The 14,220-nt window shown below is 39.9% G+C and overlaps 1 protein-coding gene across 2 annotated transcripts; it reads right to left on the bottom strand.

Moving 5' to 3' along the window:
- Nucleotides 1-1,212: 1,212 nt before the first annotated feature.
- RBP4 (retinol binding protein 4) lies at nucleotides 1,213-13,006 on the bottom strand. Of its 2 annotated transcripts, XM_058187824.1 has the most exons (6): nucleotides 12,962-13,006; nucleotides 12,552-12,701; nucleotides 9,735-9,871; nucleotides 7,062-7,168; nucleotides 3,834-4,046; nucleotides 1,213-1,522 (listed from the first exon to the last, which is right to left on the bottom strand). In XM_058187824.1, the coding sequence occupies exons 2-6, from the start codon at nucleotides 12,684-12,686 to the stop codon at nucleotides 1,509-1,511; spliced, it is 606 nt and encodes a 201-aa protein (XP_058043807.1). In that variant the 5' UTR covers nucleotides 12,687-12,701; nucleotides 12,962-13,006; the 3' UTR covers nucleotides 1,213-1,508. The 2 variants fall into 2 exon arrangements, with proteins under 2 accessions (XP_058043807.1, XP_058043808.1); XM_058187825.1 differs by lacking the exon at nucleotides 12,962-13,006 and having other exon boundaries at nucleotides 12,552-12,932.
- Nucleotides 13,007-14,220: the final 1,214 nt, after the last annotated feature.

The following is a 14,220-nucleotide window of genomic DNA, read 5'->3' as shown; positions in this document are numbered from 1 at the left end:
TGAAAAGTAATTGCCCTCCTAAACATACCCATGCGCTCCAAATCCATTGGCGATGTCCATTTTTCCTTCCAAATTCATGGTGGCCTAACACTAAGTGGATTTTCCTGCCAATGTGATTGTCCCATGTATTTTATCAGGAAATGCAGATATGCCTGTCTCGAAATATAGATGGCTTCCTAAATATACCCATGCAATCTGAATTCATGGTGGCTAACCTAACCCTGTGGATTTTTCCATGTATTTTAACAGGTATTAAATGCAGATAGGGCAGACTCGAAAAGTAAATGCCCTCATAAGATAACCGTGTGATCTGAATTCATTGGCAATGTCCATTTTTCTGTCCAAATTCATGGAGGCCAAACCCTAACCCTATGTAGATTTTCCTTCCAATGGGGGATTTTTCCATGTATTTTACCAGGAAATGCAGATAGGGCAGACTTGAAAAGTAATTGCCCTCCTAAACATACCCATGCGCTCCAAATCCATTGGCGATGTCCATTTTTCCTTCCAAATTCATGGTGGCCTAACACTAAGTGGATTTTCCTGCCAATGTGATTGTCCCATGTATTTTATCAGGAAATGCAGATATGCCTGTCTCGAAATATAGATGGCTTCCTAAATATACCCATGTGCTCTGAATTCGTTAGTGATGTCCATTTTTCTATCTGAATTCATGGTGGCGTAAGCGTAACCCTAAGTGGATTTTCCTGCCAATGTGATTGTCCCATTTTATCAGGAAATGCAAATATGCCCGTCTCGAAACATAGATGCCTTCCTAAATATACCCATGTGCTCTGAATTCGTTAGTGATGTCCATTTTTCTATCTGAATTCATGGTGGCGTAAGTGTAACCCTAAGTGGATTTTCATGCCAATGGAATTTTCCCATGTATTATACCAGGAAATGCAGATATACCTCTCCATGTGCTCCGAATTCATTGGTGATGTCCATTTTTCTGTCCAAATTCATGGAGGCTTAACCTACATCCATTTACCCTCCAATGGGATTTTTCTTCCTTGAAGATGCCAGCCACTGCTGCCAGTAAATGTCAAGAAATCAGAAACTATGACCATTCAGCCACAAGAAAAGATTTTCAGCTGGTCAAGATGCGGGTATACTTTCACTATCAATGAGCTGAAGTTCTGCCAGCACAGTAATATTTATGGATCATTTGTAGAATGAGAAGGGACACAACACATAATTAGCTCCGACAATTTGGATTTATAATTTTTAAACACGGCAAAGACAACATGCTAATTACATACCCCAAATGCATAAATACACGTTCACAACACAATCGTGGTGCTATTACACTGATTTCAGTTTATTAACTGGTGGAAGGATAAATGATAAATTACTTATCTGTAATTCAGATAAGTATACTTAAAATCCAAATGAATCCACGAATGAATTGAATTGAAATGAAGGACTTCTCTCGAAACAGTACATTTTAAAAGCTTTTAACTATTGAGAATACGCTTTCCTGCTTTCAATAGAGTATTTTGTCTTTAGTCGCAGAATTCTAAGAAAGAAAAAGAGAAATTAAATCTGCTAAAATTCCCAGAATGCATTACAAAATAAAGAGAACTGGTTTGACTTAATATGGTATAATAAGGTTCTAGAACTGGCAGATGGTACAAACCAGCCTACTAAATTAGAGTATGAATGTCCATTTAATTTCACTCTTGATGTCTCAAAGAATAATACATACGTCTTAAAGCTGAGGAGTCTGAGAAATACTGATCTAGGCAAATCTTCCATGAGTAATATGTTAAAGCTTTTTGCGGGACAGGCAATATTGTGTGAATGAGTATCATGACAGCTGCTATAATGTTAAACGGAGCCTAGGTACTCTGAAGTGGGGGAAAGACATGAATTTCAAGATGGAAAAAGAGATATTCTGTGGATTGCAGAAATGCAGGAAGAGATTTCCTAGCAAAAAGAGAGAACAATCCAAATTTAAATTAAGAAGCCAGATTGCCTTTATTTGCAAAAGGACTGGAGAGGGGAGAATGCACTACCTGACTCTGTGGTTTCTTCCCCAAACCCCCAAAACTTTAACCTTAGACTGTCTATTGTCAACCTCACCCCATTCCTAAGAGATCTGTAAAGGGTGTGCATACGCGCATCAGCGTGCCTACCATCCCTGTCCTAGTGTTCCCTTTTATTTGTATTAATTTCATGTATTCAGAATCATGTTTATACTTATATCTATTATCTAATACATGCTTGACAAAAATAAATAAATTTATTTTATTTTTAATTATTTATTTTATTTATTTATTTTTGTCACACAGTATATATAAGCATAAGCATGAAATAATTATACAATATATAAGCATATATATGAGTATGTAATAACTATATTAATTGGATATAACGAAAGGAAACAATAGGACAGGAACGGTAGGCACGCTTGTGCTCTTATGTACGCCCCTTACAGACCTCTTAGGAATGGGGTGAGGTCAGTGGTAGATAGTTTTTGGTTGAAGCTTTTGGGATTTTGGGAAGAGACCACAGAGTCAGGTAATGTATTCCAAGCATTAACAACTCTGTTACTGAAGTCATATTTTCTGCAATCAAGATTGGAGCAGTTAACATTAAGCTTAAATCTATTGTGTGCTCGTGTATTGTTGCAACTGAAGCTGAAGTAGTCTTTGACAGGAAGAACATTGTAACAGATGATTCTATGAGTTAAACTCAGGTCATGTTGAAGGCGGCATAGATAAAATAAAAAATATAGCAATATCTGAGAAAACTGGTAGATAGCAATGAATTAATATGGAAGAGCAGAAATTCCTCTGGGCTTCCTTTTTTTTCGGTTCCATTATTTATTAAAACCACCCAATGTTTAACTCATGGCCAAGTTTGTTTTATTCCTTTCATGAGCCTTCTCATGCCTAATTTGCTTTCCAATTCCCACTCCTTAGTCCCCTGAGATTCTGGCCTAGGTAGACTTGAGATCACAGCAGCTGACTGGAATTCAGTGTGAAAAACAGTGGCATTCCGGAGGGATAAATAGGTTTGTAAGTTTGTTTCTAGTATGATCCACTCCTCAAAACTGATTGCACCTCTTAAACTTTATGTATTAGGATTTGCCATGAATATAACTTGAACCATATGTAACAGATGTCTTAGACATACAAATTTCTCAGCCACTGGGTTGTACTGGTTAGAAATTCTAAGAGTAATAGCCCCAGCAATCAGATTGGTGAAAGCTAGTCTTAAGGCATATGATGATCCAGACCAGTATTTCTCAACCTCACAACTTTAAGATGTTGCCTGGAGAATTCTGGGAGTTGAAGTCCATGCAACGCAAAGGTTGGGTCAGATTTAACAGATTAACAGAGTTGGAAGGGACCTTGTCGGTCTTCCAGTCCAACAACACCACCATCTGGCCAAGCAGGAGACCCTACACCATTTCTGACAAATAGTAGTCGAATCTCTTCTTGAAAATTTCCAGTGATGAAGCTCTCACAACTCCCAAAAGCAAGCTGTTCCTTTGGTTGATTGTCCTCACTGTCAGAAAATTTCTCCTTATTTCTAGGTTAAATCTCTCTTTGAGAGAGATTTAGAAACACTGATCTAGACAAATGTATTAGGAACTTAAATTTTGCCCATTCAAAGAGATACATAATCTTTCACTCATAGTATTATTTTCTTCCACAATCTCTTTGGAAGAAAGGCCCTGTATTATCAAGGATCTTAAGGTGATTATGTCATCTGTGTGCCACTAAGAATTCTAACTGCCCCAGAACTAGCAGTTTTGTTGTTTCCAATCTATCCCATCCCGAGCCAGATTTCCTGTAAAATTCTAATAAAATGTTCCTTACCATTGTGTACAATACGCCTGTATTGCTTGTCTAGGCAGATTTCCACCTGCTTTTGCCTGACAATTCTTTGTGCTTCTGGTGTTAGCCCATCTGGAGTCCGGGAAAACAAAAACGAGTAGCTATCACCGCAAGTCCCATCTTCAGTAATATTCCGGCAGGAGTAGTGTAGAGCATACGTATCATAATCCGTGGCCATAACCCAGTGATCATCATCTAGGATAAAGCATAATGAAAATTCAGTATCACTTTACATGTAGGCCTCAACATATGATAACTATTGGGACCAGAATTTCCTAAGTAAGGGGGGGCTGTTCAGTGAGTTGTGCCTGATTTTATGATTTCTTTACCAGGATTGTTAAGTGAATCACTGTAGTTGTTAAGTCCAACTTAACAACTTTTCACAAGATCCCAAGATCCTGCAACGGTTGTAGATTCGTGCTGGTTGCCAAGCTCCCAAATTTTGATCACGTCACTGTGGGGATGCTATGATATTTGTAAGTGAGAGGACTGGTTATGGATCACTTTTGTCAGTCCTGTGGTAACTTTGAACGGTCACTAGTTGTAAAACGAGGACTACCTGCATTTTTTATTCCACCAAGCCCATTAGTTCAGGATGACATATTGATCCACCGTTACTCACTTGAAAAGCAATGATTTCACACATTCTTTCTTCGTGAACAAAGCCTGTTTTGTAGGCATCTACTTAGCAATGTAAAAGGTATTGCCGTTCAGGTACTGAACTTTATCAGCGAGGAGATTTAATTTTGTATTAGAAAATGCCAATTATTTAAAACCAATTCTGAAATGTTTAAATCAGGAGTGAAATGCTCCTGGATCAGACCGATCGCGCAATCTGGTAGCGATCGTGGTCGGTAGTTTGGCGATCCGGTAGCAATGGCGGAGCAAAACTCATTGCTTTTCAAGTAACGGTGGATCAATATGTCATCCTGAACTAATTAATTAATTAATTAATTAATTAATTAATTAATTTATTTATTTATTTATTTATTTATTTATTTATTTATTTATTTATTAAATTTATATACCGCCTTCTCCCAAAGGACTCAGGGCAGTTTACAGCCAAATAAAACAGAATTACAAAAATTAAAAACATTTTAAAAATCTAAATTCAAATAGGCTGAAACGAATAAAACTATAATAAAACCAATTAAAACCCCCATTTAAAATACATTAGGCCAGCCCTGCACAATAAAACAAGAAGGTCTTAAGCTCGCGCCTAAAGATCCGGAGGTCGGGGAGTTGCCGTATCCCCGGAGGCAGCACATTCCAGAGGGCAGGAGCCCCCACAGAGAAGGCCCTCCCCCTGGGCGTCGCCAATTGACATTGATTGATTGACGGTACCCTGAGGAGGCCCTCCCTATGGGAGCGCACAGGTCGCTGGGAGGCTATTGGAGGCAGTAGGCGGTCTCGTAAATAACCCGGTCCTATGCCATGGAGTGCTTTAAAGATGGTGACCAACAACTTGAATTGCACCCGGAAGACCACTGGAAGCCAGTGCAGTTTGCGCAGGAGAGGTGTTACATGGGAGGTTCGAGTCACTCCCTCTATTACCCACGCAGCCGCATTCTGGACCAGTTGGAGCCTCTGGGTGCTCTTCAAGGGGAGCCCCATGTAATGGGCTTGGTGGAATAAAAAATGCAGGTAGTCCTCGTTTCACAATTAGTGACTGTTCAAAGTTACCACAGGACTGACAAAAGTGATTCATAACCAGTCCTCTCACTTACAAATATCATAGCATCCCCACAGTGACGTGATCAAAATTTGGGAGTTTGGCAACCAGCACGAATCTACAACCGTTGCAGGAACTTGGGATCACCTGCCTGGGTGTCATTATTTCCTGATTTTAACCAGGAAGTAATGTGTTTTTTACCTTCTGCCCATGCACAGGTTTTGCGCATGTGCAGAAGGTCTGTGTGCGCATGTGACACACACATGTGCACTGCTGAACTGGTAAGGAAGGTAAGTAGATTTCACCCCTGGTTTAAATACACGGGCAATTTGGTTGCTTGCATACATCTTTATGCTGTATGTATAAAAATTATGAATAGAAACCAGATTTAAAACCATTATTTCAGAGGCAAATGGCTTGCGGCTCAACAGGCTAATGCAGTCTGTTATTAACACAGCTGCCTGCAATTACAATTACTGCAGGTTCGAGTCCCACCAGGCCCAAGGTTGACTCAGCCTTCCATCCTTTATAAGATAGGTAAATGAGGACCCAGATTGTTGGGGGGGCGGCAATACAAGTTGACTTTGTATATAATATACAAATGGATGAGACTATTGCTTTACACAATGTAAGCCGCCCTGAGTCTTCGGAGAAGGGCGGGATATAAATGCAAATTTTTAAAAAAAATGGCAAGTCAAACTGGTGGACACAACAGTGAGAATGGTTTTCAGAAATGTTGCTAATGGTATTTTGGTGCTGAAGAAGCCAAACATTTAACATCCCTGAACTGGCCCGGCTTAAGTGATAAAAGTCCTGAAATTTACATAGGAATCAACATTAGGAGTACATTATCTTTAAAGTTATCAAATAACTTGAGGAGGGTTAAGGACTTCTAAGAGCTTCCTTTCTAAAAGAGTGGAGCCGGTTTTTGATAAGATACAATGGAAGGGATGTGCCAGATTTAGTGTTTAACATGACCCAGACAAGTACACCAGCCTTTGGACTCCCGAGTCCTTAGGAAGCAGCCTGTTGTGATTTCGTGGCAGACCAAAGGTTGAATATCTGTTGAAGGTGGAGGTGGGAAAAAAACCAGCCCTGGAGACAAATAGCCTTTCCAATAATTTGATGATTTCTGGAGTTAGTCTGTTCTAGCCAAAAAAGGAGAGAGAGAGAGAGAAAAAACTCTTAAAAAAGCAGGCAGTTCCATCTGCCTTTTTTGAAGACTTCAAGGGAAAGCTAAAACCAGATTTTCAGCAGCTTAAGTAACAAAATCATTCAAACGGTAATTATGTCAGTCTATTCTGAGCAACTTCCTTAAATATAGCTGGAGCTTCAGTGGGCAGGTGTGGGAGATTTTCTTCTCCTTTCATCTACTGTACCTAAGGAGATTTGACCGATATCTCTTCACAAAGTAAAAGAGATTAGCTATATAACCTTCTCCCCCAACCGGGTACTTTCCAGATGTATTGAATTTTGGCTTTGAGAAATCAAAGGTAGCAAGGGCTCTTAGTAACTAGCTCTCCTCCTGGTATACTCACTTCCTTTCTGGAGATACGAGGCCACACCCCAATATTTCATTTTAAACTTGGCAGGATCCTCTGTCTCGGTGAAGGTGCCAATCATATCAGCACACATGTCCCAGTTACTGAAAAGGAGAGATGGATTTAAGGTCATAGTTGTAAATCTGTAGTTATTTGTGCTTACCAGTAAAGAATAAAAGAGTGTGAGCAGGTAGAAGAGAGGCAAAAACTGCAGCAGGCTGGATCACATCATTTTTTGACTTGAGAAATAACAATTTTTCTTCTTCTGTTGAACCTTCCAACACAAGTCAAAGTGTATAATAATCAAGGCCGGATGTGATTTTTGGCATAAGATGGAAACTACTACCACCATCACTATTGGATTGTCCCCTGCCTTGTCCTTCTTTATTGCAATAGTAATAAATTCTAAAATCTACCAGCTTGATGTCCCAAGGTATCTAAGAAAGCAACCTGACCCTCTTGTTGTGGTCCGCCAGCAGCCTGCGGAGCTGGCAGCGGAGTCGGATAGCAATGAGGCTGAGGAAGAACATGGGCCAATCCTGGAGGCTGGAGAAGGCCCGGATTAGGACTCTGCGTCAGAGGCAGAGATGAGGCCAGGGCCACTGGGGAGTGATGTGCGAACTCCAGAGCCTCCAGAGGCTGACCAGAGAGGCAGAGGAACAGGAGGAGCCTGTTCCTAGTGCACACATGAGAAGAGCTGCCAGAAAGTAAGAGCAGCTAAAGCAAAGAGGACGACCCGGGAGTAGGGCCAAGAGATGATCAAAAAATGATCAAAAATCGTATCAAAAATGTTAACAACGACTTAACTCAAATAGACTCAACAGATGATAACAACGACCTATCACATATAGACTTCACAGAAGATAATGTTGAAAAAGCCCTTCGCAACCTGAAACCATCATTATCTATTGGACCAGATGGACTATGTGCATACTTTTTAAAAAAACTTTCAATTAATATAGCTGAACCCCTAAGCATAATCTTCAATATAGCCTTCAAAACTAGTTCCCTTCCAAAACTCTGGTCTCTAGCCACAGTCATCCCTATCTTCAAAAAAGGAGATCCAAGCCTTGTTGAAAATTACAGACCTATCTCTCTATGTTGTGTCTCTTGCAAAGTAATGGAATCCATCATAAACCAATCCATTACACTCCATCTCGAAACAAACAACCTTCTCTCTAATAAACAATTTGGTTTCAGAAAAAAATTGTCTTGTAACCTACAACTCCTCCACTGCAAAAACATATGGACTACCAACCTTGATCAAGGAAAAACAATAGATGCAATCTACATAGACTTCTGCAAAGCTTTTGATTCAGTAGTACATGATAAACTACTCCTCAAACTAAAATCCTACGGCATTTCGGGACCTCTTCACAATTGGATAAATGCCTTCCTGTCAAATAGACAACAAGTTGTCAAAATTGGCAACGCTATATCAAATCCTGTTCCTGTCAAAAGTGGCGCTCCCCAAGGTAGTGTTCTTGGACCAACACTCTTCATACTATACATAAATGATCTCTGTGACCTCATCTCAAGTTATTGTATTCTCTTTGCTGATGATGTCAAACTATTTAATACCACTAATAATACTTCTACCCTTCAAGAAGATCTCGACTTAATTTCCGATTGGTCTAAAACTTGGCAACTCCAAATCTCAACCAGCAAATGCTCAGTCTTACATATTGGAAAAAAGAACCCTAACATCAAGTACAAACTTAATGGACATTACCTAACTGACGACCCCCACCCTGTCAAAGATCTTGGAGTTCTTATATACCTTATACCAACAGACTTGAAATCCTGGGATTAGAAAATTTACAACTCCGTCGACTCCGACATGACCTGTGTTTAACACACAAAATCATCTATTGCAATATCCTTCTATAAAAGACTTCTTCAGCTTCAATCGCAATATTACAAGAGCAAAAAATAGATTCAAGCTGAATGTCAACCGCTTCAAACTTGATTGCAGAAAATATGACTTCTGTAACAGAGTTGTTAATGCTTGGAACTCACTACCTAACTCCATAGTCTCTACTCAAAATCCCAAAATCTTCAACCAAAAACTGTCTACTATTGACCTCACCCCATTCCTAAGAGGACTATAAGGGGCGTGCATAAGAGCACAATAATGCCTACCATTCCTGTCCTATTGTTCCCTTCATTATATCAAATTAATATTATTGATGCATATTTTTACTTATATATTTTCTTCAATACATGTTGTTTTATCTATGACAATTGTTTGTGTATACTGTTGTGACAAATAAAAATACAAATGATTGGCCCCTCCCATAAGGCTTAAAAGATCAGCAACGGCTCTTGGGCTCTTTGTCGGAAAACAATGTTGATAGACTTCTTTCTTGTCTTGCTGCATTTATTTCTTGTTGGAGTCTTCTGCTTCTGAACTTTTGCCAAGAAAAGCCTTTGGCAGTTTGCCTAATTAGACCAAGGTTGATGATAAGACTGAAGAATTGTGTTAAAAAGCATTTGTTTTGAATTAGTTTAGACTTCACTGAGAATGAGTTTAATTCTCAACTGTTCTAATAAAGTCTGTTTGTTTTTGAATGGATTGTGTTTAATGATACCTACTTGGGCCTGGGTCACAACACCCCCCTAATGATAGAGTTGGACCTTCCGTGAAGGAAGCTGGATTTCAAGACTCACCCGAAGAGCACGACTCGGCCTCTGGCAGTGGCAGTCATTTTATCATTCTCATCCACAGTAAAGCTGGCCACAATGTTATCCTGAAGAAACAATCCTTCAGGGTCTTTCTTGGCTATGGCATACCAGTTGCCTGCGTACTGCCAAAAAGAGAAAAAAAATCCTTAGCAGATCTGTCTAAAGAAATAGGTCAATATGAGGAAATGAAATGCCAACAAAGAAAGTTTCAATTACAGCCATGTTCATCTGTCATTAACATCTGCAACAAAAATGAAATTCCAAATATGCTGTGCAAGGATGAACTTCAAGAAACCCTAAAACATTTTGAGGGAAACTGAACAAACCCTGATTCTCAGCAAATGTTGCTTAAAATAAAATTCCATATTAAGTTGGTGAGTGCTACTTATAAGCCATATTTTGGGACTTCTGAGGATAGATGTACAAATTCTGATTATAGGCCTAAACATATCTACCCATGTAGCAGGACTATATTGATATCATTATTCTCATCTTCTTATCTTTCACATCTTCTCATCATTCCTACTACCTTCTTCTATTGAAATCTATGATTTATCATTTGTTGTATCTTGCGATTAATGATTGCAACTATGATTTATGATATATGTCCTATTACTTTGTTGTTGTATGTACACTAAGAGCTTATGTACCAGAGACAAATTCCTTGTGTGTCCAATCACATTTGGCCAATAAAGAATTCTATTCTATTCTATTCTATTCTATTCTATTCTATTCTATTCTATTCCATTCCATTCCATTCCATTCCACTCCACTCCACTCCACTCCACTCTACTCCTTTGAAGAGGGGTAGACTATATACAATAACTATGCCAAACTTAATAATTAACTTTTGTCTTATTTATCAGATAGTTCTTATGTTATTATGAAACCAATGGGAAGGTACAAATATATAGCATTCCAGGGTGACGCAAATTATCCACCGATTATGACCCAATAGTCAAAGGAAAACACTAGATTGTGTACATCCATACCTTTTCCCTACATATCTAAGTTTGATTTCCTTACTAACCAGGAAAAGTGATAGGGAAAGTTGCCTGCCAGTAAGAAACATCCAATGTCAGATTTGTCTTTCCTAGAAAAATCAAGATAGAAGGATTCTCTGCAATCTTACAAAAGGAAGTCTATAATATTTTATGACTGTTGCCTTTCAGAGTCCTAAAAATCTGTGCCTTATATTTCATGAAATATGCTCGTCTGCATCTAAAGTAACTTGTCTCTCTATTTTATTTTTACTTATTTGTTAGGTTTTATCCCACCTTTATCTGGGGTGAAATGCTCCCGGTTTGGACCAGATCGGCCGCTCTGGTAGCGATGGCGGCGGGTGGTTCAGAGAACCGGTAGCAAAAATCCCTGCTCCCCGCCCATGCCCACCCAATCACCCAGTCGCCCACTTGCCGCTTCTTTTAAAAAATGCTTTTAAAAGGTAAAAAAAAAGGCTCTGACGATCGCAGCTGAGCCATGCGATCGTCAGAGCCTCTTTTTTTTACTTTTAAAAGCATTTTTTACAACCTATTTGGCCAAATAGGTTGCAAAAAATGCTTTTAAAAGTTATAAGAGGCTGTGACAATTACAGCTGACCTGCCTGATCGTCAGAGCCTTTTTTTACTTTTAAAAGCATTTTTTTACAACCTATTCGGTCGAAAAAATATAAAAAAATTATTTTAAAAGGTAAAAAAAAAGATCGCGCGCCACAGCTGATCACCCCCCTGCACCCTATTCTACTTACCCCATGCCTCTTTTTGGCATGCACTGTGTGCAGGCATGTACCTCACATTTGGTGCATGCGGCACACTGCGCATGCACAGCCAGAGAACCGGTAGTGAACTGGTTCAGATTGCACCACTGATCTTTATCCAACGTTCAAGGCAGTTTACAGCACTGAAAAAGGCCCATTTCAAAACGTAAGAATAAAAGCTATATCGTTGAAGTCAAGCCAAAATTAAGATCAGTATCAAAAATAATTGCTATCCATTGGAAGTGATCTAGAAAGCTTTTCCTTTTCCTGTCGTCTCTAAGACGGGTAAAGCGAGATAAAGTGGATTAGATAACTCAGCCTTGTGGAAATTACACATAAATGATTTGGATAACGAATTGGAGCCAATTCTCTTCCCCCACCAAAAAACCTGTCTCAGTCTGTCAATAAAAAAACCTTGAAATCTAGCCTTTATAATAGAAGATAACTCACGTTTACACGCAGGTGAAATATCTACATACGTAGGCTGTCTTTGAACAACAATAATTCTCCAAACCACCCGCCGCCATTGCTACTGGATTGGCCGATCCGGTCTGAGCCAGGAGCATTTCACCCCTGCCCTATACAATTTCAGACAAATAACTGGCTGTCCAGTCTCTTCTTAAAAGCTTCCAGTGATGAAGCACCCACAATTTCTGAAGGCAAGCTGTTCCACTGGTTAATTGTTCTCACTGTTAGGAAATTTCTCCTTAATTCCAGGTTGCTTCTCTCCTTGATTAATTTCCATCCGTTGTTTCTTGACTTGCCTTCTCATGCTTTGAAAAATAAGATGACACTCCCCTCTTCTTTGTTGGCAGCCCTTCAAATACTGGAATGCTGCTATCATGTCCCCCCAGCCTTTCTTTTCTCTAGGCTAGCCATACTCTAGAGCCATACTCCAGGTTTACTGTATGGGCAGCTAAGAAGAGAATCTCAGATTCTTTCAAGTATCTGGGGAACATTTTGGAAAGTGGGGAGCAGCAATAAGTGCAGAATGGGCTGTAGGGGAGCAAACTAGAGGAAGGAAAAGATGAGGGCAGGATACTTACTCGATATTTATCAAAGTTTTCCTGAACCGTGAAGCTGCTCACTCGGCAGTCCCGCTGAGCTTGACATCTGCTATCCAATAATGCCAGGAACCCCACCAGCATCAACCAGGCAAGAGTTGGACTCCCGAAAGACATCTTGCTCCTCTGTGCCTGCAACAAAAATCAAATACCAATCATAACATGGGGAAAAAAATGGAAGACTGACCAGAATAACCTAAAGGAAGGATGAAGAACAGGCTCTTTTAAGCATGTGGCAGATGAAATGGGAGGTCTTAGGAAGCCCTCTAAGGAGGGCACTAGAATTCCTCTAAAAGGATCTTTCTGAATCAAGGTAGTATTGGGACTTTTTAAGGTCTTCTGTATATCATAGGCACCAGAGAAAAAGGGGCTCAAATAATTAAAGAAGTTACTTGTCTGCGGAAGAGAAATGCAGACCCAGCTAAGTTCTAAAGCAAACAGGAAGAGGACATGAGCTTTATAACCTTGGATGAGGTTGGCGGAGAAGTTTTTTTTTTTGTAAACCCATGCAGTAGAATTGGGAGGGGGAGGCAAGCAGAGACCAGGTGTTAGATTAATTCCAGCTGCTAGCCAAACTCTCCTAACAAAGATCTTGCATAACTCTGCAGCAGGAGGCTGGGGAAGCAAACAGCAACGATCTTTGATCCCCAGCCACCGGCTAGATGGGGGTGGTGCTGGTTAGAGCACATACTCTTCCCTGGATTCTGGACCAAAAGAGGTCTCTCCAGTTTATGTAACACCATCTGAGCAAAAGCCAAGTCAAGAAAGCAGGATTCATGCAGCAGGCTCAGAAGAGGGCTTGATGGCTGCAGGTGTCTATGAAAACTGTTCTTGTTTTCCTGTTCATTTGGGCATGGTTAGAAATAATTCATGATATTATTGATATTATTGTTAATGCAAAAAAGATTCTCGTTCATTTAATGTTGTTGTCGATTCTTTGGGCCTCCTTAATATTTTTTTTTACAATGGAATTGTGATAGGAAAGAAGACCCAACACAGGGGTGAAATGTTCCCAGTTTGGACCGGATCGGCCAATCCGATAACGATGGCGGCAGGTGGTTCAGAAAACTGGTAGCAAAAATTCCGGATCCCCCCGCTCATGCCCAACAAATCGCCCACTTGCCCGCTTGCCACTTCTTTCGGCTTGCTCGCTTTTCCCGCCCGAATGGTAGGAATAGGTTGTAAAAAATGCTTTTAAAAGGTAAAAAAAGGCTCTGATGATCACAGCTGAGTTGCATGATCGTCAGAGCCTTTTTTTTTACTTTTAAAAGCATTTTTTTACAACCTATTTGCCCAAATAGGTAGTATTTATTTATTTTTCAAATTTTTATACTGCCCTTCTCCGAGGACTCAGTAAAAAAATGCTTTTAAAAAAAGTTTTAAAAAAGGGTCCAACGATCGCGTACCACAGCTGATCACTCCCCCGCGTGCTGTTCTACTTACCTTCCTTCCCATGCCTCCTTTTGGCATGCACTGTGCGTGTGTGTGCACACCCTTGCATTTGGTGCATGGTGTACACCGTGCATGCGCGAGCGCAGCGCACATTTGGCATCAGAGCACATGTGCAGCCACCGAACCAGTAGTAAACTGGTTCAGATTTCACCACTGACCCAACATCCATTGTATGACAATATAGTGATTGGATTGTTTT

Source organism: Ahaetulla prasina, chromosome 6 (assembly GCF_028640845.1).
Source record: "Ahaetulla prasina isolate Xishuangbanna chromosome 6, ASM2864084v1, whole genome shotgun sequence".
Taxonomy (NCBI): domain Eukaryota; kingdom Metazoa; phylum Chordata; class Lepidosauria; order Squamata; family Colubridae; genus Ahaetulla; species Ahaetulla prasina.
The sequence above is the reverse complement of the archived record's forward strand: the minus strand, read 5'-3'. Positions and strand labels throughout refer to the sequence as shown.